The sequence below is a fragment of the Dioscorea cayenensis genome, unplaced genomic scaffold (assembly GCF_009730915.1).
Source record: "Dioscorea cayenensis subsp. rotundata cultivar TDr96_F1 unplaced genomic scaffold, TDr96_F1_v2_PseudoChromosome.rev07_lg8_w22 25.fasta BLBR01000571.1, whole genome shotgun sequence".
In the NCBI taxonomy this organism is placed as follows: domain Eukaryota; kingdom Viridiplantae; phylum Streptophyta; class Magnoliopsida; order Dioscoreales; family Dioscoreaceae; genus Dioscorea; species Dioscorea cayenensis.
Genome location: NW_024086962.1, coordinates 48,380 through 71,899, shown reverse-complemented (window position 1 = coordinate 71,899; position 23,520 = coordinate 48,380). Strand labels below are relative to the sequence as shown.

Below are 23,520 nucleotides of genomic sequence, written 5' to 3'. Positions count from 1 at the left end.
CTACACATATTGTTTCTATAAAATATTTTTTACATATATGTTTCCAAAGTGCACTGTATTCCTCAAAATATGTAATTAGACTATAATTTTGTTCTAATAATCAACTAAGTGGTCAGAAGATTTTGATTTATCATGATATGTATTTAGTATATCGAAAGAAAATAATTAGTTTAGTTCACAATGCACAAAAACAGAAGTTTGAAATAAAATAGAAAGAAGTTTTTAGTTTTAATCATATTCGATAATTTTTGGTTTTCATTATTCAATAACTAACTGGCTTTATAGCCCAGCTTACTCCCCAGGTTTCGAATATATTCGTTTTTGGTTTCCCCAACGATGGTGTTGGCTTTATCCTTTGCAGCTTTTTCCCCAGTGGCATCCCTTTGCACCCGTACTAATTCTTGCTCTCTAAGATCCACACCCCACTCTCAAGAAGCATCCCTGCTCCGGCAGGCAGCAGAGGTGGCAGACCTGTCTGCAGGGTTGACAGCACCACACCCTAACTTTGGCTGTGTGATAGCGAGAGGAACAGATGTGGTCGGTCATGGCTTCCTCTATGCACAGGGCACCAAATGTGCCGAGCTGCAGGCTGTGGAGATAGCTCGTGAACTCTCCCGTGGTGCCACCGCCTACCTCAACCTGGAGCCGGGGGACTGCTATGGAGACCTCACTCCTGTCTCCTCCCTTGTTCAGGTGCTTCCTTTCCTCACATTACCTTGTTTCAATGGGTTCACAGCATATTTTGACTTTTTAATTTTTATAATTATTATCTTCGATAACACTGTTATTGTTTGTAATTTGGAATGTATTCATTCAATATTTCAATTTGTATAGTTGGACTTGTTTGAAGTGGTTCAATGTGATAGGACATTGATGATTTTGTGTTTAGGCAGGGATTTCAAGAGTTGTTGTAGGCATCAGGCACCCTTTACACCACCTTAGAGGGAAGGCAATACAAGCATTAAGAAGCCAAGGGGTTCAAGTTGATGTTGTTGGGGAGGATTTATTGGGTAAAGCATTTGAGGTGGTAGACTTTTCAAACTCTATACCTTGCTTTCATCATGTTGTTATGTTCTCTTCTTTTATTGCACTGTTTTTAATGATTAAGCAATTTGTGTATGTGGATATTCAGTATTGAGGATGTTTCTCACATGTTTTAATACATGAAAATGAAAACTTATTAAGAAGTTTATTTAGGTATTCAATCTTATCATGACTTTGAATTCAGTTCACTTATGGCATGTTTTCCCTAAGTGCACAGTGTTGAACTTGCTTTAGAAGGGTGTTTAATTTTCTTCTAGGCACCTTTCCCTTCTTTGAGTAGCCCGCTTGACTAAAATTAAAAAAATAATGCACAATGCAAAATTAAACAAACAAACGAATGAGCAAACAGAAAGGAAGCAGTTAACCTTTGAGTTCCTAGGTCGATTTTGATTCTTGCACAAATTCTAGCTTACAAATCAATCTTAACTCATTAGTTTTCATGCTTTGTAGATCACCTTAGTGTTTATTTCGTTTGTTCTAACTTTCCTAAGGGAATCTTTCCTTGCTATCTTTTAGAGTTTTTATATAATTTATTTATAATTTTTTATTTTCCGTCTTAACTAATGGTTTTGTCATGACCCAATAACAGTTTGAGGTTTCTGTTTTCAGTTTAACTAACAGCGAATTTTGTTTGCAAAATTCTAGAGCTAATGATGACCAACCTTTGAGATACATCAACATGGGAAGATTTGGTAAATGGAGATATATAGTTGGAAACTTTGACACATCAAATTGGAGTCTTTAATACTGAAGTAGCAGTCCTTCTGGCCCGACAACCATTGCAAGACTAGTTAATTAACATATCAATATTGGGATTTTAGAGCTTGGATGGATATTGTTCTGGCTTTATGATACCTTAATTGATTAGTCATTATAAGAGTACATAGAACTTGTTCGATCATTTTAGTAACTAGGTTAATTGTCATGTATAGCATAGCTTTAGCCATCAAATTATGTTGGTTAGTTTATTCTATGTCTGTATTATTTGTTCCACACTCTAGAATGTGCATGCTTATTTATCAGCTTGGGTATTATTTTTATAACCATTGGTTTTATCATTTTCTGAAATTGTTACTACGGTTATTCTTGTCTTCCTTGTGCTCATGGTATTTGTTGTTATTATGACAGATTTATTAATCTCAGAAATGATCATGTTCCTGTCTTGACTTATTCCTTTATTATTTAATTTGTCTCTTTAAGTTCTCATTGGTGTCTTTTCTAAAGCATCAATTACAGGAAGCTTTGAAATCCTGCCTTGTAGTAAATGCACCATTACTTTACTGGGCTGCATATTGTGTTCCATTCTCTGTTCTCAAATTTGCAATGACCTTAGATGGTGAGAATTAAGGATTTCCATTGCCATTTCATTCGCTCCTTGTTAAATTATGTTAGAATTTTTGGACCATAATCCGAGAGTTTTACTTCAAAGCTGCCACAATTAAATTTGGGTGAGTCTTTTGTCGGTGTTGGCAGGAAAAATTGCAGCTAGTAGTGGACATGCTTCTTGGGTGAGCAGCAAAGTTTCTAGACATCGCGTGTTTGAATTGCGGGGCAGAAGTGATGCAATTATTGTTGGAGGGAATACTGTTCGTCGTGATGGTGTGGATCTCCATTTCACTGGTCTATACTTTAATATCGTTTGAGTATGGTGATTGTTATCACTATCCATGATTCTCTATCGCTTCATGCATTCTTAGATCCACAGTTAACTGCAAGGCATGGAGGAGGCCATGTTCCTGCACGGATAGTTTTGTCACGAACTCTTGATTTTCCAGAAGAGCGTAAGCTTTGGAATGTTTTTGATGCATACACCATAGTTGCAACTCAAAGGGGTGCTTGTAAGGATATGCAGAAAAAACTTGCCTCAAAAGGTGTTGAAGTGGTTGAGTTCGACTTCTTAAACCCCAAGGATGTCATGGAATATTGTTATGACCGTGGCTACCTCTCATTATTGTGGGAATGTGGTGGAAGTCTATCTGCACCAGCTATAAAATCTGGTGTCATTCATAAGGTACCTTTTCACTTAATTTTATCCATCTTGGAAATTAGTATTAGCATCTTAATTGATTGTGAAATTTTTAGGCTTGTTGAATAAACCAAAAGCCATTGCCAGTTTTGTTATTCAGATCTTCTTTTATCTCAGATGCTCTGTCCACTAATGCCCAGTCAGTAATGCATATTTGCTGTATCTAAAGCCAAGGAGAATCTTGGGATGTAATTTGGTGCCATTTTGCTTGACAACATTTAGTTAAAACTACATATAAAGTTTTAATGCTAGATTTTAGCTTTCCTTAGATTTTATACAACTATGGAGATATTTCATCAGATTATCGATGCGCTAGGCTGTTAAGATCCAAATTCCATTATTAAAATATTAAATCTGGCTTGATTATTCATATTTCAAAATTTTCAGGCTGAGGACAAACTTCAGTCTAAGGATAATTGGCCTAAACCTGAGATTTTTGGATTGAGCAGGAGCCAACCTAATCCATTAGCAGCCCTAGTTCTTCAAATACATCTTTTTTTGGAGTAGAGTACAGAAATGACTTATTTGAGAAGATCATATTTCATGAAAGATTGTGATTGAACTCATACTGCATTATTCCAATAAAAGTAAAAGATGTTGTCACTTGATGCCAATGATCGTTTAGGTTTCTAAAGGCTGTACAATTTTCAGTTGTTGTGCTTCTTCGGGTGCAACAAAGAATAATTGTTGTTTACCCTTTCAAAAATTATTGTTGTTCTGCATATTGTGGACGTTTGCCCTTCAACTAGAGGTCTTTTATTTTGCTATATATCAATGAACAAAAAGTCTTACAAATGGTATAAGATGAATGTCTGGTTCACCATGGTGCCCATAAACTAGTTTATATGATTCCATGATGGGTTTTCTCCAGTGCTTATTTCTTGATTTAGATGAATTTGTTTGAGTTCATGCACATATATAATATATTGTTATAGTTGTTTGCTTTTGTAGCACCAAAAATTATTGGAGGAGAAAATGCCCCTTCACCAGTTGGTGAATTGGGAAATGTGGAGATGACACAGGCTATTGACTTGATTGATGTATCGTATGAGCAGGTATTATCTGTCATATTATATTCATATTTCTTATTGCTACATTTGCATACTGTAAGAAAAGAGTTAGTGTTTGCATTGTATTTTGAGTTTTGACTTTATCATAAATGAATGATCTGTCACACTGCCTTTATTTGAATTTGTTTGCTTGATTTATTTTGTGAGACAAGTAGAAATTTCATGTAAAATCTCTCATTTTTTGTATTTTTCAATAAAAATTTGGTGATATTTCATATCACAAACCTATAACTAATCTCATCTTGTATTGTTCTACAAGGGCTATTGTGATTCTTTGTATAGGTCGCCATTTCAGTAGTTTTGCAAGTTGGCCTCCATGATGGCTATAGCAACTGCTAGGATATTTTTGAACTAAAATGACCATTTTTAGATGGCAATATTTAGACCCTGGAAGTAGGCTATATTCAGGGATGGTAATAACCCAGGCACTCACTATCCAAACCCAAAACCTTGTAGTCCCTTTTTTTTTAATGCCTGAGCAAGACAAATTCATCCCTTTTATCAAATTACCTACTTAGGTGAAATAGCCCCTATTGTTGGTTTTTCTGATTACAATGCTTCTTTATATATGTATATATATAAAATAACCTTTCATCTCCTTCCCGGATATCCTTGACTCAACACGGAAACTTCACCACCACTCTTGATAACAGGCAAATTGGACCACTGCCCTGTAGGTTTTTAAGTACTGTTTTTTTACTCTGCATCATATGAACCCTTTTTATTTTTGGCTTATGCTTAACAGATTGGTCCAGATATTCTTGTGAGTGGCTATATCAAGCCCATCCCAGATTTATCCCCTGTAATTCCATCTGTTGATGAAACTTCAGCTCTTGACCCAACAATTTCACCTTATGAAACGAACATTATTTTCTTCTATAAGACATGGGACGAGTATGGAGTATTTTCAAACTTTTCTCCCCATCCTGTGCAAATGCCTGATGAAAATGGGGATTACATCATGTGGCCGAGTGTGGAGCACTATTATCAGGCAATTATTTACATTCTGCATTTTGGTTTCAGTTCCTATAGGGGCTAACCCATTTCTTCATACTCTTTAGGATATATAGTAACTGGTGATGTAATCTCCTATTGTTGACTAGTTACTAGATATCCTAAAGTGCCCTGTTCTTTTGTGTGATCTAACCAAGTTAATGTGCTTCTGAGATGCAGGCCCACAAATTCATACCAGCTGATGCTCCTCTAGCTGGAGAGTTTGTTCAACAAATAAAGATTGCAAAGAGCCCTGAGGAAGCTGCTCGCCTGGGGAGGAAGTTGCAGAGACAACACCCTGAAATGGTAAGCCATTGGGTCAGCTAGTATTTTGTTTCTGCTTTCTCATTTTGTTTCATTAGGATTGTTTATTTTCCTAAGAATTCGAAAATGGAGGGTTTTGGCTTTGCGATTACAGTTTCCACTTTATTATTTTAGTTGCTGTATTATAAGTTAAACCTCATGATAGCTTTAGTTGATTTATTAAAAGTTCCAGTTTGTTCCTCATTCTCAAGATTAATTTGTTGATTCTTGTAAAATTTCGGTCATGCCATTTAAGTGTTTTTCCAGGCTCTGGTCAATGGATTTAATGTTAACTGTGTGCAAAATCTGCATTATTTTGTCCCTTAAGTTGTCTGGAGTCAATGTTCCAAATTTAGGCCTTAGAATTAACCTGCCTTTGTTTGGAAATTTTGCTGCTGGAATTTTCATGAATATTTAATTGTTAGTGGGAAGTGAACTAGCATAGGGCATATACATAATATACGTGGGAAAACGATACTGGAAAATATATATTATTGTTTACATTCTGTTTAAATATCATGTGCATTTACAACTTACATTTCAGTGTCTCGTGGAACCAATGGAATGAATTTGTTGCATTTCCTCTTATGAGGAAATGATATGTACCTGTTTTAATTTTGCATCTATATACATATAGAGGAAAAACTTTAATTTTTATGCATCTGTCTAAAGTTTTAATTGCATGGGTGGCCATACGAAACCCACATAACTAAACCTATATTGCTCAAGTTAGGATTTTTGGCCAGATGTTGGAATGTGATTGTCAGAGAAAACTCTAGTCATAATTTATGCCCCTTCTATCTTTTACTTGATCCATTTCTCATTTCTCTTGTTGATCAAACAAAATAAAATGATTACATGTTGACTTTTTCTTCTTGCCCTCAATTTTTAGCCAACTAAACACAAGCAATAGATTTGTGAATTCTAGAATGTTATAAACCAGCATTTCTCATTTGTTGTATATAAGATATCAATATAAGATTTCATGACTTAGTTATATCCCATATGTTTTATTTTAAAAATGTAATACTACTGTAATCAGCTGCAACACTTCATTGCTATTAAATTATTCACATGAAGTACCTCATCATATAGCAAAAAGGCAAACTAGTGCACCATGGTGCTATACATGTGTTGTATGCTGCTCAATCAGATACCGTGTGATATTTAACATATCATAAAATTGTTTTTATAAGGCACTTAGAATATTGAATCACTCACTAACTTGCTTTTGTTGATCTTGTTTGGTTTATACTAATCCAGGCTTGATTTTTGGTGGAACTATTAGTTACTGTAATAGTTCGGTTGTACTTTTTTAATACATGCAAAATTTAAAATAGAGGCTCGGAATTTAACACTGCTTTGCACCCAACAAGCAGGTTAGAGAAGATTGGGACACTGTCAAGATTGATGTCATGTATAGTGCTCTGAAGTGCAAGTTCTCCACATACTCGAACTTAAAATCGTTGCTTTGCTCAACAGCAGGTTGCATTCTTGTTGAAGCATCACCACATGATCTCTTCTGGGGAGGTGGCCGGGAAGGAGAAGGCCTTAATTATTTGGGTAGGCTTCTAATGAAACTGAGGTCGGAGATCATGGAAAATACATCAACACCTGTTTAAAACTTCCGGCCTTATAATTGAAGGACGCATCTGAGATGTACACTTTTGTTTTGCTGTATCGAGCCATGCGGCAATAGCTGATTTCACCGGAAGAGCCGCCCTTACCGGTGAAGTATCCTGAAGGAAGGACTGGTGGCTTTGTTTACTATTATCATTATTTTAATCATTAGCATTGGTATTACTTGTTAATTTGATTTTTAGAGCTAATTGGGCTGATACAGCAATTATGTCAGACACAGTCAATGTACCATTAGACTCTTCTTCATTATCAGAAACTATGCTCAATTTCAATATTTGATGTAATTTATTGTAATTGACTTAATAATATGGTTAGTTCTATTAGTATTTGTTTTAAAGAATATGTTTGACTTTGGTGAAATTTTGATCATTGATTTCCCTGGTTTGTTACTTTGGGTTGTGCTCAAATGCCATATCAGATTTTATGAAGAAGTTATGTTAGTTCATTCATTGATAATACATGTTTATTTTAGATATTTAAACATTTGTATACGCTATTTTTTATTTATAGGTTTCTTTTTGTTATGTGTTTGTGTGCTTATATTGAAAGAAGCTATTTGTTTCATGTTTCCAGTGAAAAAAAGGTGTCTCAATTGTGGCAGCTGGGGTTTCATAGTTCAATCTTAAAATGATTAATACATATAGGAAAATAAAAATATAAATTATGATTTATAAAAGTATTTCGAGCAAGAAATGTTTTTAGATGCTGCAATAAGAGAAAAAAATGTTTATTTTATAAAATAAATATTTAAATATAATAGATTTTTTTTTTCATTTTGTAAATAACGGTACTTTCTTTTTATTTATTTATTTTTTTTCCAAGAGCATGACCAGCAAAGAAACATTAAGAATATTGGTTATAATTTCAGGAGTTTTCAGGGGTTTAGATGTAAAACAGCTTTCTACTTGCTAGCCATCTCCAACCTAAAAACTCTATATTTACGATCAAGACACAAAAAAAATACAAATTTGCAGAAAAAGTTTTCTCCAACCACTCATATCTATTTTTTTGTATTATTTTTCGTTAATTTTTTTATTTTTTTATTAGTCTAAAAAAATACAAACTTAAATTATAAATTTTTAATTTAATTAAAAATATAAATTATAAATATAAATTTTATAAAAAGAAAAAAATAAATAAAAAAAGATAAAAAAAATAAACTAAAAATTAAAACTAAAAAACCAAAAAAGATAAAAAAAGATAAATAATAAACTGAAAAAATAAAAAAAAACTGAAAATTAAAACTAAAAAAATCAAAAAGGATAAAAAAAGATAAATAATAATCTAAAAAAATAAAAAATAAAAAACTAAAAATTAAAACTGAAAAACCGAAAAAGATAAATAAACTGAAAAAATAAAAAAAACAAAAAATAAAACTGAAAGAAAAGAGAAAACAAAAATTCAAAATAAAAACTGAAAAAAAATAAAAATAAAAAAAAATATAGCGCTTAGCATTCCACAAATCTGGTGCAGGATTTGGCGCCAGATTGGAGCCAATCCTGCGCCAGTTTTGTTGCAAAACTCTATATTTAAAGTAGGGTTGGAGAAGCCCTTCGCACCTGCACTTTTAATTTTATAACTTTTCATGGGTATAAATATAAAAATGTCCAAAATTTCACTGAATTCGTTCTTCTCCTTCGCCTCAGCTCATTTGAACCCTAGTTTTTTTCTATACCTGAAGCCATCCGATGTCCGTGTCTAGAAGAAGACAAGCAACGAAAACTGGCCGTTCAGGATATTAGGTTTGGTTTCTTCAAGATTTTAATATAAATTTTATAATTTTAGGTTTATATTTTTGAACATCTGTTTGTGTGGTTCCTGAGATTTTTGTTTGGCTATTAATCTTTTAATTCTTTTGTTCTGTTATTGTTTTATCTGCTGATAGATTTCTGATTTGTTGTTTTAATTTGTATATTATGCATATCTGAATTGCAATCTTGCAAGGCTGCAGGATATTCATTGTCCTTCAGTCAATAAAAAGCCTTGCTTTTGATCTTAGGGTTGTTGTGTTTGTCTATTTTCAGATCACGATCAGCTTGTTGTCCAATATTATTGGTTTATGCAGTTATTCATTCTTTTATGGCACATTTTGCACCATTTATCCTGCATAAGATTGGATGCTGCTGTGGCAGATATAGAAAGGTGCATTTCTACCTGCTGAATGTCACTTTTTATGGTTATAGTCCTGGTTGGAATTTTTCTCTGGGAAGAACATTTGCGTCTTCTCCTCATTCTAGTATAGATTGTGCTAATTCTAGTAGAGTTGTTTCATTGTCTGACTCTATTCATCAAGCTTCTGATGGTTCTTTAGTTACTAGAGATGCCACCATGATCCAAAAAATTCTGAAATCTTATGAAGATAGTGACAAGCTAGAAATCAACCCTCAAAGAAAATGTCATTACCTTAAGTGAGGATTTAGTTGTTCAAGTTCTTCGAAGACATCGTTCAGATTGGAAGTCAGCTTTATGTTTCTTTTAATTGGGCATCTAAACAACAGGGTTATGCTCATGAGTCAAGGGCATATAATGAGATGCTTAATATTCTTGGGAGGATGAAGCAAATCAATATCATGTGGCATATTTTTGATGAGATACCAAAAGAGCGAGTTGCTATTGTACAGATCGGCATTAATACAAGGCTTAGTTTTGTGTAATGATGTAATTACAGTTAATGGAATATCTACTTTGCCGATAAATTCATCCAAATAATTGTAAAACAAACAATGTAAATACAACAATAACATAAACATATTTATAATATAATAACAAAAAATACATCTGAGTAAAATACATAAACCCAAGAACGAGCTGCCACTATAATCAATGAGAAAACATTTGCAGTTTTATTGAACAGATATGCTGCTGCTCATAAAGGTTGAAGATGCTATAGAAATCTTTTACAAGAGAAAGGATTATGGATTTGAACATGATCTGGTTGCTTTCCAAACACTTCTTATGTCTCTCTGCAGATATAAACATGTGGAGGAAGCTGAGTCACTATTTCTCCTAAAAAAGGATGAGTTTCCTCCAGTTATTAAGAGTAGAAATATTATTCTAAATGGTTGGTGTGTTTTAGGAAGCTTGCGTGAAGCTAAAAGGTTTTGGAATGACATAATATCTTCCAAATGCAAGCCCGATTTGTTCACATATGGCATTTTCATTAATTCTTTGTCAAAGGCTGGGAAACTTGGAACAGCGGTTAAATTGTTCACTGCCATGTGGAAGAAAGGGTGCCAGCCTGATGTGACAATCTGCAACTGTATCATTGATGCATTGTGTTTCAAGAAAAGAATTCCTGAAGCTCTTGAGATATTTGGGGAAATGAATGAACGGGGTTGTCTTCCTGATGTGGCTACCTATAACTCTCTCATAAAACATCTCTGCAAAATAAGAAGGATGGAGAAAGTGCGTGAACTTCTGGATGAAATGGAGCAGAAAGGTTGCCTTCCAAATTCGAGGACTTACTCTTACATTCTAAAGACCATGAAGAAGCCAGAAGAGGTTGTTGAATTTCTGCAGCGTATGAAAAGAGGCAGTTGCAAGATTGATAGTGACACATATAACTTGATATTAAACCTTTATGTCAGGTGGAATTACCAGAGAGGTGTACAAACTGTATGGACAGAAATGGAGACATGTGGTTTGGGTCCTGATCAACGCTCTTACACAATTATGGTCCATGGGCTTCACAGCCAAGGAAAATTTAGATGAGGCATTGCATTATTTTAGTGAGATGAGGGCAAAAGGAATGATACCAGAACCCCAAACTAGGTTTCTAGTAAAGGCAATTCACAGGAAAAAAGAAGAGTTTGCGGAGTCATCTCTTTCTCCAGTTAAAGCAAATTGGAGGACAGAAGATTGATTGAATCAGAACTGCAAAGAACCCATGATGGAAGTCATTATGTAAAATTGCTGTGGATCTTTTAGTTCTTGGTTCAGTTGCTTCATTACTTGCATTGTGGTATGTGCTCTGGACTGCATTGCTTTATTTGCTGATGTACATGGTTATGTTATTTACTTTTATGGATCTGATTTTATTTTCAGTCGTTGTGATTAGTTTTATTCACATGAAATGTTTTTACTACTACTGAGTTTTACCAAGTCAGAAAAAAGTGAACTTCAGGTCCTCAGCTATAGCATATTAAGGTCTCCATAGTTGTGAATTGTTTGACGAATTATTCATGTATTCCATGATGCTCATTGTAGAGTTAGCACTTGAATTTGTCATTTTTTTTATTTTTCATGCAGTAGATAATTGTTAAATCTTGAATTTAGCACTACCTTTCGTTATCTGCCTTTCCATAAGTCTATTTGGATTCCAAGTAATTAATTTGGTTTTCCTTATGTCTTGTTTGCCACAATTTCTATTTCCCAAAGTCAATTTTATTTCATGTTTAATCTATGATGTTCATATTTCAAGTAACTTATTGTTTTGCACTTAGCTGAACGTTTTAATACTTTTAGTTTTTAAAGGTGCAAAGAGGTTTGTGCCCCATTTTTTGCATTTCGTTTAACAGGGAAACGCTTGTACAATGCTATTATGCAATTTGATTTTTGCCATTCAAACTCATGTCAATCAAAATTCCATTTCTTGATGTTGAGTAACTTATTATGGAGTGAACCATAAAGACTCGTCCCCAAATAAGTGATTAACAAACATATTTAGTGGTTATTATATTTTGGAAAAGTAAAAGATATAAAAATTTTGAAGGGAACTTGTTTTTCTTGTGTTTGTTGGGATGAAGAAAATAAGAAGGTCTATAAAATGAAAGAAATTTACTTAGTCAACCAAGCATTTTGGGCATTCCATGTCAACAAGGAATCTGTCCATTTTTCTTGCTGATATGTTAAGAGAAGCCGCTTATCATATTTGAGATAAGCTTTTGCTTTATGGTCATACTTGATCTTATTGCATATGTACAACTGCTGATGCATGTTGGAAATGTATTTGTCTAATATCAGCCCTTCTGGCAGGACATTTTCTAATTGTTTGTGTTTATTACCCATGTGGGATGTAAGTTGATGTTCACCAGAGCATGATATATATTAATCCATATCACTGTCTTAATGTTGTGCTATGTGTGAACTGTTTCTAACATGTTTAAACTGGTTGAGGTATAATGGCTTTTCATATTGAACCACATAATTATTGTAATTCATTTCATGTTCATATGTTTGAAAGGTGACTTTTTCCATGGACTTAAAGCATAGTAAACTTTCTCTTATATTTAAACAACACTTCTTCTGGTCTCAAGGCTTCTTTGGTTGTGATTTTCATGAGCGTATTATCTATGTTGGAATTATGAAAAACTTTGGTAAAGATCAAATCATGCAAGCAAATATCTTTGCGACAATGCACACAAATGTATATACACCCTTAGTTGCATTATTTACTTTTAAGATATATCATGCGATTGCACATTCCTTTTTTATTTTTGTTGAAATTACAGTAGATGAATCATCATTTTTTTTTCTTTTTTTTAATTATTATATTAGTTTGTCTTTTACAAAAGAGAAGTGATTTTGCTTTGTTCAACTTTCTGGAAAGTCTTATTTTATGTAAAGGGCACCAAACGGTTCAAGGTGGCAAGCACAAGGTTGTGTTGTGAACCCAAGGTAGTAAAATTTCATTCATCTTATGCATATTTTGAAGTAAGTGGATTTGCTAGAGGCATGGCTTTCAACTACATTTATCTTTACAATCGAAATTTGATAGGCTATTACATGAAAGTGCTTGCAAGGAAGAAATCATTTATCAAGGGAATTACATGTGGTTTTCTCCGAGTATATCATGATGTGCGTTAAAATTGAAGTAATTAATAGAAGCTGTCCACCATGGTAAATGGAATAAACATTATTTATTACCATGGTTAAGCTTCAATTGTGGTTTCTATTGATGTTGGTGGCATGCTGCTGTTCCTTCCCTCCCCTGCTTGATGTATATAAACCTAAATTTGTCATTCTCTAGAGATTAATTGAAATCCCGAATCCGTGTTTGAAGCTCGTCATCTACTTAGACGAACCCATACCTTTAATAGTTTAAGTACACCAAATTTATTACTATCTGATTACAAAACTTGATTGTGCCAGCTTTTTCAAGTGAATAATGATCACATTTTGGCTAAGAAAAAAATTAATTTTTCCTTTACATCTTTGATGATGGTTATTTAACTTACTTTCAAAGCACATATCTATCATCATATTTTTCCTCAAAATTGGCTTTATTTTATTTGATTTTATTGGTTGCTTCTCATTGTGATACTTTTGCTTTAGAACTTTCACTTCAGCTGCAACCCTTTTATAAGCCTTCCTTGTTGTGTTTAAGAGATTATAGCAGAAAAATCGATACACTGATGATTTTCTTTTTTTAGGGGGTGGCAGTCATATGCTGCCAACATGCTGCTCTTTTGGGTCCATTGATATGTTCATGCAACTAAGAGTTAATCTTCTAATGCATCTTACCATATTGCAAAAATTTTAATGGTGCAAACATGGATAATGTCGTTTGTGGCTTCGATGTTGACCAGTGTGCAAAGCAAACCCCTGCTGATATCTCGCTACTCTGCGTCTTTTTCCTCTCCTATGACACCAATAACTGCACAGTTTTCTTAAGTCTTCATATTACTTCTTCGACTAAATGTGAGGTAAAGCTCGATCTACTAATGTTTTATAGGGACATTTGTTTTCCCAGCTTTTGCTGCCTGATTTGCCAAATCTCTTCTTAATGGAGAACTAGAGGATTCATGACCAGGTGTATTAATGGATGAGTTATTCTTCATGAACAGGAGTTGTTTCAGGATACGGATATTTCCTGATGAAACAAGTAAAAGACCGAGAAACTATCAACTGGTTTGAAAGACAATTTTGAGGAAAATGAGGATCTGCAAGTGTTTCCTACTGATTTTGTTCAATTTTGGGGATATCTATTCCAAGGTATGCCTAATTATTTCTTATTGATTCGGTTCACCTATTAACTATGATCACCGATATCAATTTTTTGTGGCCCTTTTATGGTATCAACCAAGTGCTTTGATCTCTATTGCTATCAGAACTGCCAGCTAGTATATAACTTCACAATTTCACATAAAGCTTTTGTTTTTGGTTGTGTCAACTCCATGACTATTACTAGGTTTGTAATCTTATATTGAATTGTTGAAAATGCAGAAGCTTTTGTAGTGTATTAGAGACACGAACATAATAGTTAATTTTGTTATGCTATAAATCTTCTGAAACCCTTTCATCTATTTCTGTGTGAAGTGGCGCCATTTTCTCCGGTGCGATGCTCATTTTTTGTGAGACCTATTATCTTCTTCGACACAAGCACATTATGTTCTAATTTTGCCCTAATCTTTCCCTCTTTTCCCCTTAAACAAATGGTGCAAGTGGGGGATCTTCCTTTTTTCCTCCAGCATTAAGTGCTTTGAATAAAATGAAGGTATTATGCTCATACTGATTGTCACAGAGGAGAGAGATGCTTAAAGGGAAAGGGTTAAGGTGAGAAATTAGGGTTTTGAAATACAAACTATTTCAAAACAAGGTTGAAATTTAAATAGGGAGTAAAACTTGAAGTTCATAAATTTTTTTATTTTAAATATTAAGAAAAGAAGTAAGAAAGGGAGTAATTGATAACTTTCATTAAACTTGCTGGTTTTCTGATTTCCCTAGAGATGAGGGGTTTTGTATTCTGGGAGGAGGTATATGCTTATCTCTTAATTTGTTGTCAAATATACATATATATATTTTTGTCTCTCTTGATAAACTTGTGCAATTTATCTTGAAAGAAAAACTCCTGAAGTTGCCAAAGCCACCCGGGTGGTTAGCGGGTTCGAACTTCTAACTCATGAGAGTTTGGATCTCATATGGACCCAATAACCGAAGGTGATGGTGCATGAGGTATTAATTCTGCAAACGTCTCTTGATTAACTTAAGGGTTTGTCCTGTTTATTAATAATCTAAAGTCAATGCTTTTAATTTTTTTAAAAAATAAAAAATACCTCAATTTACTATTCTAAAATCTGAAATTAGCAAAATTATCTCCCTACACAACAATAGTTTATAAAAATAATAGATTTTATTTTTCTGAATTATGATTTAAATTTTATAAAAAAATTATATTTTGAAGAATTTTTTTTGGAAAAAAAAAATGTGAGCAAGCCATATATTAGGAATATGAATAGATGTGGAGTTAACATCTTAACATATTTGTGCTTTTATTCTATATGAGTTGAGATTTGAATCTATTTTTTCAATAATGACATAAACATCTTTCATAGGGGGTGGTGTCAATAGACTAAAAAGTTATCGGCATATCTTTAACAATTTTAATTCATGTTACTTGAATAGACGTAGTTTATGTTAAGATATTATAAGAGTGAGGGGTGTGTGGTTAACGTAGGGGTAGGGTTTTTATTATTGATTTGGTTTTAAATAAAAAGATATTATATGTTATTCAACTCTACTTTTCCTAATCCAACTTGTTAAGACACATTTTGCATCTTTTATATTAGGATATACCAAACAAAAATATTTTGGATGATATAAAATATAGAATAAATCAAGTATTCATTTAATGAAAAAGATTCGAATAGAGTGATTAGCGATACTAATCATTCTCCAAAAGAAAGGTAGCTAGAAATTGAATCTCATGCAGAAGAATTTACTATATGAGAATTTAGTTTCTGTACCGATATCAATGACTCATAGTCGAGAGCATGTGAGACATTAACTTTATGCATGTCCTTTTAATTAACTCAAGGTTTGTCATTGTTGTAAAAAAAAAAATTACAATAATGTCAAGAGCCTCGGTGAAAAACAGTGAAAAGGAGACAAATATATATATATATATATATATATATACATAATGAAACCATTACAGTATACGAGTAACACTTGGTTTCACGAATATATATAAACACGTTTATTCCTAAGGATATTTTTATAATAATATTAATTAATATTCGAATTATTTTTGAAAATCAATCCTTGATTCCAGCGCTAATTCCATTTTTTTAATTCCATTTTTGTCCTTTTACGTTTTAGAGGTGATAGACGGTCGTTTTAATTTAAAAAAATAAAAAATTTAAAATATGGAAAATAAATAAATAAAAAATAAAAACAAAAGTATGAGAATATGGGTAAGTTTTGAATCACTTTTACTGTGTAGATTTTTTTAATAAGACATTAAATTATGATTTATTTTTATTTGGGTTCAAACAATTCGAATTAAAATGGTTACAAAACAAATTATTATTAATAATTTTTTTTTCACCAAATCACTACTATGGAAGTAAATTTAAAAAAAAAATCTTAAAATTTTAGAATTTAAAATAATAAAAATAAAACAAAACTATCAGAGCACCTGTGGAACCAATACTGTTTGAAAACTAATGAATTTTCAAGATGACATTGACAAAACACTGCATGCAGGCTGGCGACATTCAATGAGAAACGGACAAGTTTGTGCATTTAAATTTAAAACGTGTTTGAAAATCTTTTTTAGATTTTGAATTCGGAAACAGAAATTTATATAACATTATTTAGTATTTTAATTTTTCCTCTACTTAAATTGCCGATTTAATTCGCATATGGGTATAATAGGTATAAATATCAAAATATGAGTATAATAGGTATAAATATCAAAATGATTTTTTTATTTTGTATGTTCCGCTCTTTTAGTCCTGTTAAGATAAAATTCGCTATTTTAATCCTCTTATTTGCACATTTTTATCTTTTAGCTATAAAATTCACTTTTTTGATTCTCATATTTACACATTTTCATCTTTTTTGGGTTTTTCAATTCATCAGGTGGAAGGACTAAAAGGGTAGATCCGTCAATTGGAAGACTAAAAAGACAAAAATATTCAAATACGAAGATAAAAAAACGGATATCATATTAGAGGGACTAAAAAGACGAAAAACATAAAATAGAGGGATTATTTTGATATTTTGGCCGGGTATAATATAAGTAGTAAAATATAACACAAATGGGTAGAGTACACTACAAGTGATTGTATTATACTTCTCCGGTTTTTTTATCTGTCGTGAATAATCTGAATTTCATCATACCAAAAAAATTAGTTATTTCACATAATTTAATAAAAAATTAGTTATTTTTTTAAAATTACTCATAATTTATATATTTACATTTCTCTCTCATATTAAATTTCAAGAAGATAATTGAATAGAGTGTTAGAGTAATTTTAAAAAAATATAATAATAAATAGTTTTTGATATATAAAAATAATATATAAAAAAAAACAGATTATAATGTCTGACAGTTAATAAATAACACAAAATATTGGCCGGCGAGGATGATCGGATGGCGCAAATGGGCAGCCAGACATGATGGACGGATGACACCGGTGGTCGGCCAATAGCGATCGATGGTGGTAAGTTATTGGCTAGTGAAATTGGTTAGATGACGTCACTGGCCTATCAACGATGATTGCCAATGGCGGACTGGCGGTGATGGTAACAATGTCTTTTAATTTTCCTGTTCTTTATTTAAATTCTTGTACTATAATTATGGTGGAATAAAAAAAATTATTAAATTATGTTGTTTCTAGCTTTTTAATTCTGTAATCAGACCTTATTTACAAATTAAACAAAAACACAATAAAAATGTGGTATGTTATTCCTTTTTGGGCGGATCAAAAGCACTTAAAAAGAGGGATTTTAAATTCCTCTCATGAGTTTGCTGTTCGTAAAAACTAAATATTACATAGGATGAACAAATTTTTTTATTTAATTAATATTATAAATTTTAGTAATAATTAATTTTAAAAATAATTATTGACTAATGAAAATTTAAAAAAAGTTATATCAAATTGTTCGGTTGGGAAAATAGGATTTATCCCTGGACAAAACTTGGGGTTAATGCGCTTGAGTTTTAAAATAATTTAGTGTGTGAAGGATTCGAGCATATTTGAATAGATTGTATTTGATCAAAATATCACTTCATTGTTGGGTTTTTTTTTAAAATGTTACAAAAAAATGTGCCCATTTTCACTTTTTTAATTTTTTATTTATTAATTATGAAAAACGGGAATTGCTCCTTTTTTTTAAAAAATTAATGAAAAGTAGAAACCAGGAGAAATCCATTTTTTTTTTATTTAAAAGAAAGTGGAAACTCTCCCATTTTCCACTTTCGCTTGGTCAAAAATATTATATATATATAGTAGTGGCCGTTAATCAGGGTGGATAACGGCTATAATACAGTTGCATTTATTATTATTTTTTATTTTTTATATAACCCCTACCTTCCACTTCATGCCATATCTCCTCCATTCTCATTTTCTCTCTTTTCGAATCCTATTTTAACTATTAATTATTCGGTGTTTTATATTTATACATATACGGGATTTCTGTTGATAATTTTCGATGGCATTTTTAAGATTAGAAAGTGATCACATTTCATCTATTTTGCCAGTAAAGATAATTTTTTTACACTTAAATAATCTTTAGGTTAATTATTTATTAATAATTGTATTTAGTTATTAATTTCTGTTAATAATTGTATTATGTCATAATTATTAATTGTATTAATAATTGTGTTATTAGCACCCCAAGCATGTTTAATTAGATAACCCACTATAGTTTTAGGTTATTTTTTTTAATAATTGTATTATGTCATTAGTTTTTATGAATAATTGTATTATATTATAATTAATGATTGTATTAATAATCGTTATATTAGCACCGAAGCATGTTTTTTAGATTACCTAGTATATTATTAGGTTAATTTTTTTTATTAATAATTGTATTAAGTCATTAGTTTATATTAATAATTGTATTATGCCATAATTATTAATTGTATTAATAATCGTCTTATTAGCCCCCAACCATGTTTAATTAGATAACCCACTATATTTTTAGGCTAATTCTTTTATTAATAATTGTATTATGTCATTAGTTTTTAAGAATAATTTTATTATGTCATAATTAATTATTGTATTAAAAATTGTTATATTAGTGTCGAAGCATGTTTATTTAGATAACCTAGTAGATTATTGGGTTAATTATTTATTAATAATTGTATTATGTCATCATTATTAATCATATTAATAATTGTCTTATTAGCGCCACAAGCATGTTTAATTAGATAACCCACTATATTTTTAGGCTAATTCTTTTATTAATAATTGTATTATGTCATTAGTTTTTATGAATAATTGTATTATATCATAATTAATTATTGTATTAATAATCGTTATATTAGTGCCAAACTATGTTTTGTTAGATTACCTAGTATATTATTAGGTTAATTTTTTATTGATAATTGTATTAAGTCATTAGTTTTTTTATTAATAATTGTATTATGTCATAATTATTAATTATATTAATAATTGTATTATTAACGCCCCATGCATGTTTAATTAGATAACCCACTATATTTTTAGGCTAATTTTTTATTAATAATTGTATTAGGGCATTAGTTTTTATGAATAATTGTATTGGTCGTAATTAATTATTGTATTAATAATTGTTATATTAGGGTCGAAGCATGTTTATTTAGATAACCTAGTATATTATGTTTTAGTGTAAAATCAAGGTTTATGGTTTAGTGTGCAATCATATTTAATTTTTCGACGATATGTTTGGATTTATGATTTATTTCGTGCCTTATATTTTTTTTCAGGTCATCCTATTTTATTTTTCTATTTGTGTTATTTATTATGAAATTGATTAATTTATAACTTTTTACAGCCTGATCGGGTTCTAAGGTGCAGACATGTGGCTATTATAGAGCCTCCTCCTAAAATCATAAGTCTTTTAAGAGAAGCCGGATTCTATCATGCTGCTCACATTCTTAATTTCGGAATTGATACCGCTCTTGTGAGCGCACTAGTGGAGAGATGGCGGACAGAAACACGCAAGTTTTACCTTATATGCGGTGAAACAACAATCACTTTGGAAAATATGGTGCCATTACTGGGCTTTCCCATTAACGGCCATGAAGTCATCGGACAGACTTCCAGATTAGGAAGTGCTGTCTATGCGGAGTTGCTTGAAGTAGTCCCATCAGCGGATCAAAGGAAAGGTCAAAATATAACACTAACGTGGCTTGAGAAAACATTTGGCATGTTGTCATATGATGCAGGTTAATGAGAGATAGAATGTTATGCACGTGCCTATATCCTAAGGCTTATCGGTTGCATCTTCATGCCGGATATGTCCCAGAACATGGTTCATCTGAAGTGGTCACCACTTCTAAGGGATTTTACAGAAGTAGAAAGATACAGTTGGGGTTCAGCATGTCTAGCAACCATGGGCATGCCTTTATGCCGTGCATCCAACAGGGATATAAAGAATATTAGTGGATTAATGATATTACTTCAATCATTGGCATGGTACAGGATTTCAAATATATCCCCTCGAACCAGTTCTATCGTATCCTTTCCTCTAGCTCGTAGGTAAGAACAAATTAAATTGTTGCTTCATTTTATACTCAATTATAATACATTGAATTGTAATTCATTCCTATTTTTTAAGTGGGTGCACATTGAAGTGGATAACGATAGTCGTAGCAACAAGCACAATGTGAAGGTATACAGGCAGTTACTAGATCGCTTAGAGATGCAATAGGTAATGTTATTATAACAACTGATAATTCATGCACATATTTTAGGTATTAATAATTGTTGATTATTTGGTAAACAATTTTGAATAGTTTATATGGCGGTCATACGATGTGGACAAGATAATAGCACAAGTGCCACTTGACATCTTTGCTAACATAAGTTTATAGAATGCGTTTACATCAATGATTTGCTTCGAATTTGTTGAGTGGCACCAAACCGATCGGGTAACAAGACAATTTGGTTTCGCCCAAGGTGTTCTGCTTGCTCCAGTTTGCATTGGACTGACCCATGATCATGATCTTCGGTGTAGAATCGACACAGATTGGGCACTAATGCATTGGAGATGGATTGGATATTGGAGAGATAAAGCATCACGTTGCCTCACCCTTCATGTTCCTATCGGAAATAATGCAATATCGGCGGAATATTATGAATGGTATACCACTAACACCACACTATTTTTATCGACTGATCAAGACCTACTGGATCCTCGTACAAGAGGGAACGCTCTTCCAGCACCACTCAGAGTGTTTTCAACAATAGTTGTAGACGTGCCACCATCGAGTCCTCCTCTACGAAGACGTCGTCGATATAGTTCTCAAGCCGAACACGATAAGGCACATATTCCACGACAACCACAACACGAGACGTACGAGACATTTTACTCATCAGATGATATCAACGTTAGTTGATTGTCTCATCTCCATGGATTTCCTCCAATTGAGCCCAGCAAATACTCGGTTGATTTTAGGATGTGCAATAAAGAGTACTTGGGAAATTCTTGTGTGGACATTGCTTCCAAATCAAGGGTCCACATATGTGCTGGAGGCTCCATTGGTGTCATCATGAAATTATGGTCTGGCAAAGGAACGTCTTCGAAATTGCGGTCTTCTAAGTGAATATCATCAACGCTTGCTTCATTGTCCTCCCTAAAGCTGTCACCGTCGTCATCTTCATCGTCTCCACTAGATCACCCATACCGACCGAATTCGGTTTCATGAGTATCATGAAAAAAGCTCGTTCCGTCTTCTGGATGTTGTGAATTAGTAAAATCAATATTGGGTAGTGGATCATCTTATGCCTTCCATTCTGTAGAAAGCCTTTCAGGTTCATTAAGTTGGCATGGTGATAAAATCTTCTCCCGTCCCATGTTGCGTTGAACTTGGTCATCTGTGGCAGTTTGTTGTCGGGAAGAAGCACCCTCAAAAGTTGCAGCGCTAAACTCCACATGCAATTTAATAATGCCAATATCGAGATTTTTTTGTGGTAATCGAACATCATCCAAACATCTCGGTCATTACGTAATTTGAATGACCGATAGCAAATCTTGCCGGATCTTGAAGAAATTGGGAGCCAATATTTGATACGTGAAACTCCTTGGTTATCCAGCAGTCTCAATTCTTTCTGCAATGGATCTCTTTAAGATTTAATAAGAGATGTCGTCTTCGACATAAAAATATGATTGAACCTTAGACGAAAATATAATTGTGTCTTCACTTGCAGTAATTGAAACTATTGTAGTAAACCAAAACAAGTGAAGTCTCTGCAATTGTTAAAGTCAAGAAGAATAAGTATGTGTGAGTGAGTTGAAAGAGAGTAAATAGTGTGCAAGAATGAAAATGGGTTACTAAGGTTGGTTTATATAAAGAGCTCGAATTTTGACTACTTTTATTTATGATCATTGCAGGTTTAACCGTTCTAATTACTGACCGATGTAGGTTTTTGACCTTCCTACTTTGTGATAATTACTGACCAGTGTAGGTTTGACCATCATATTTTATGCTAATTACTGACCGGTCCAAGTTTAACCGTTCTACTTTGTGATAATTACTGACCGGTCCAAGTTTGGTCATCCTACTTTGTGATAATTACTAACTGATTCAGGTTTGACTGTCCTGCTTTGTGCTAATTACTGACCGGTGCAGGTTTGATAGACCTTCTTTGTGCTAGTTGCTCTTATGCTGGTTTGACCGACCTACTTTGTACTAATTACTGATTGATACAAGTTTGACTGACCTACTTTATGCTAAGTACTGACCGGTGCATGTTTGATCATCCTATTTTGTGCTAATTACTAACCAGTGCAGGTTTAACCATCCTACTTTGTGCTAATTACTGACCGGTGCAGGTTTTAGGGACCTAGTTTATGCTAATTACTTACTGGTGCAGATTTGACTCGTCCAACTTTGTACTAAGTACTAACCGGTGCAGGTTTGATCATTCTACTTTGTGCAATTACTTACCGGTGTAGGTTTGACAGTCCAACTTTGTACTAAGTACTAATCGGTGCAAGTTTGACCGTTTTACTTTGTACTAATTACTGACCGATGTATGTTTTACCATCCTAATTACTAGCTGGTGCATGATTTGAGATGAAAAACTAGTATGCCCTACAAATCCAATTTTAGTTATTGTTTAATAATAAAATAGTTTTATTTCATTGCATACATAATTATGAGTGTTGTATTATTCATGTTTGATGATATATTATTATGGGCTTGCATTGTATAGATTTCAAATTAATGATAGAGATCATTAAAGTGAGACATGATTATCTATATTCCATGCAACCCAAAATAGTTCATAACCTATGAGATAAAATATAATTTTCTATTCATTATTGGGTGTCATATGTTGTACTATTATATATGATAGAGTGGTATGTCTTAGCCACTAGAGTGAAGACTCTTAGTAACATTGTGGATATTTGTAATTGACAAATATTGAACTGGATCATACAGAACTCTTAGACCAAACACTATCATAGAACAAAAGAGTTATTCTGTTACAGAAAGTCCTTATTATCTGAGGATGTTATTAAATCTTATGTATAAATTATATTACTTTGATAGTGTCAACCAGT

At 32.6% G+C, this 23,520-nt stretch overlaps 3 protein-coding genes and 1 pseudogene across 9 annotated transcripts; all 4 read left to right on the top strand.

Annotated features, from left to right (window-relative positions):
• Positions 1–38: 38 nt before the first annotated feature.
• LOC120254669 (riboflavin biosynthesis protein PYRR, chloroplastic) lies at positions 39–7,437 on the top strand. Of its 7 annotated transcripts, none has more exons than XM_039262731.1 (9): positions 41–693; positions 890–1,024; positions 2,269–2,380; positions 2,518–2,643; positions 2,742–3,055; positions 4,006–4,125; positions 4,886–5,131; positions 5,314–5,439; positions 6,816–7,400. In XM_039262731.1, exons 1-9 carry the CDS (start codon positions 337–339, stop codon positions 7,056–7,058), a joined length of 1,779 nt encoding a protein of 592 aa, XP_039118665.1. In that variant the 5' UTR covers positions 41–336; the 3' UTR covers positions 7,059–7,400. The 7 variants fall into 7 exon arrangements, with proteins under 7 accessions (XP_039118669.1, XP_039118668.1, XP_039118665.1 ...); XM_039262732.1 differs by having other exon boundaries at positions 890–1,027; positions 2,281–2,380; XM_039262730.1 differs by having other exon boundaries at positions 890–1,027.
• A 1,388-nt stretch (positions 7,438–8,825) lies between these two features.
• On the top strand, positions 8,826–9,871 carry LOC120254671 (annotated as a pseudogene).
• Positions 9,872–9,875: 4 nt separating this feature from the next.
• LOC120254674 (putative pentatricopeptide repeat-containing protein At3g15200) lies at positions 9,876–13,442 on the top strand (the record flags this gene model as incomplete). The annotated part of the gene is given in 3 exon segments (XM_039262739.1): positions 9,876–9,947; positions 9,949–10,779; positions 10,781–13,442. Coding segments are annotated over 3 exon segments (1,062 nt in total), but the record flags the coding sequence as incomplete, so codon positions are not given.
• Positions 13,443–13,568: 126 nt separating this feature from the next.
• LOC120254673 (protein MAIN-LIKE 2-like) lies at positions 13,569–20,181 on the top strand. The gene is made up of 2 exons (XM_039262738.1): positions 13,569–13,721; positions 19,783–20,181. The coding sequence occupies exons 1-2, from the start codon at positions 13,569–13,571 to the stop codon at positions 20,179–20,181; spliced, it is 552 nt and encodes a 183-aa protein (XP_039118672.1).
• Positions 20,182–23,520: the final 3,339 nt, after the last annotated feature.

Excerpts from the sequence above, each read along its gene's own strand:
- LOC120254673 (XM_039262738.1), top strand. The coding sequence starts at position 13,569 with ATGGATAATGTCGTTTGTGGCTTCGATGTTGACCAGTGTGCAAAGCAA. Across the intron at positions 13,722-19,782 it reads CTTCTTCGACTAAATGTGAG|CCTGATCGGGTTCTAAGGTG; the intron begins GTAAAGCTCGAT and ends AACTTTTTACAG.
- LOC120254669 (XM_039262730.1), top strand. The coding sequence starts at position 337 with ATGGTGTTGGCTTTATCCTTTGCAGCTTTTTCCCCAGTGGCATCCCTT. Across the intron at positions 2,644-2,741 it reads GAATACTGTTCGTCGTGATG|ATCCACAGTTAACTGCAAGG; the intron begins GTGTGGATCTCC and ends ATGCATTCTTAG. Across the intron at positions 4,126-4,885 it reads TTGATGTATCGTATGAGCAG|ATTGGTCCAGATATTCTTGT; the intron begins GTATTATCTGTC and ends TATGCTTAACAG.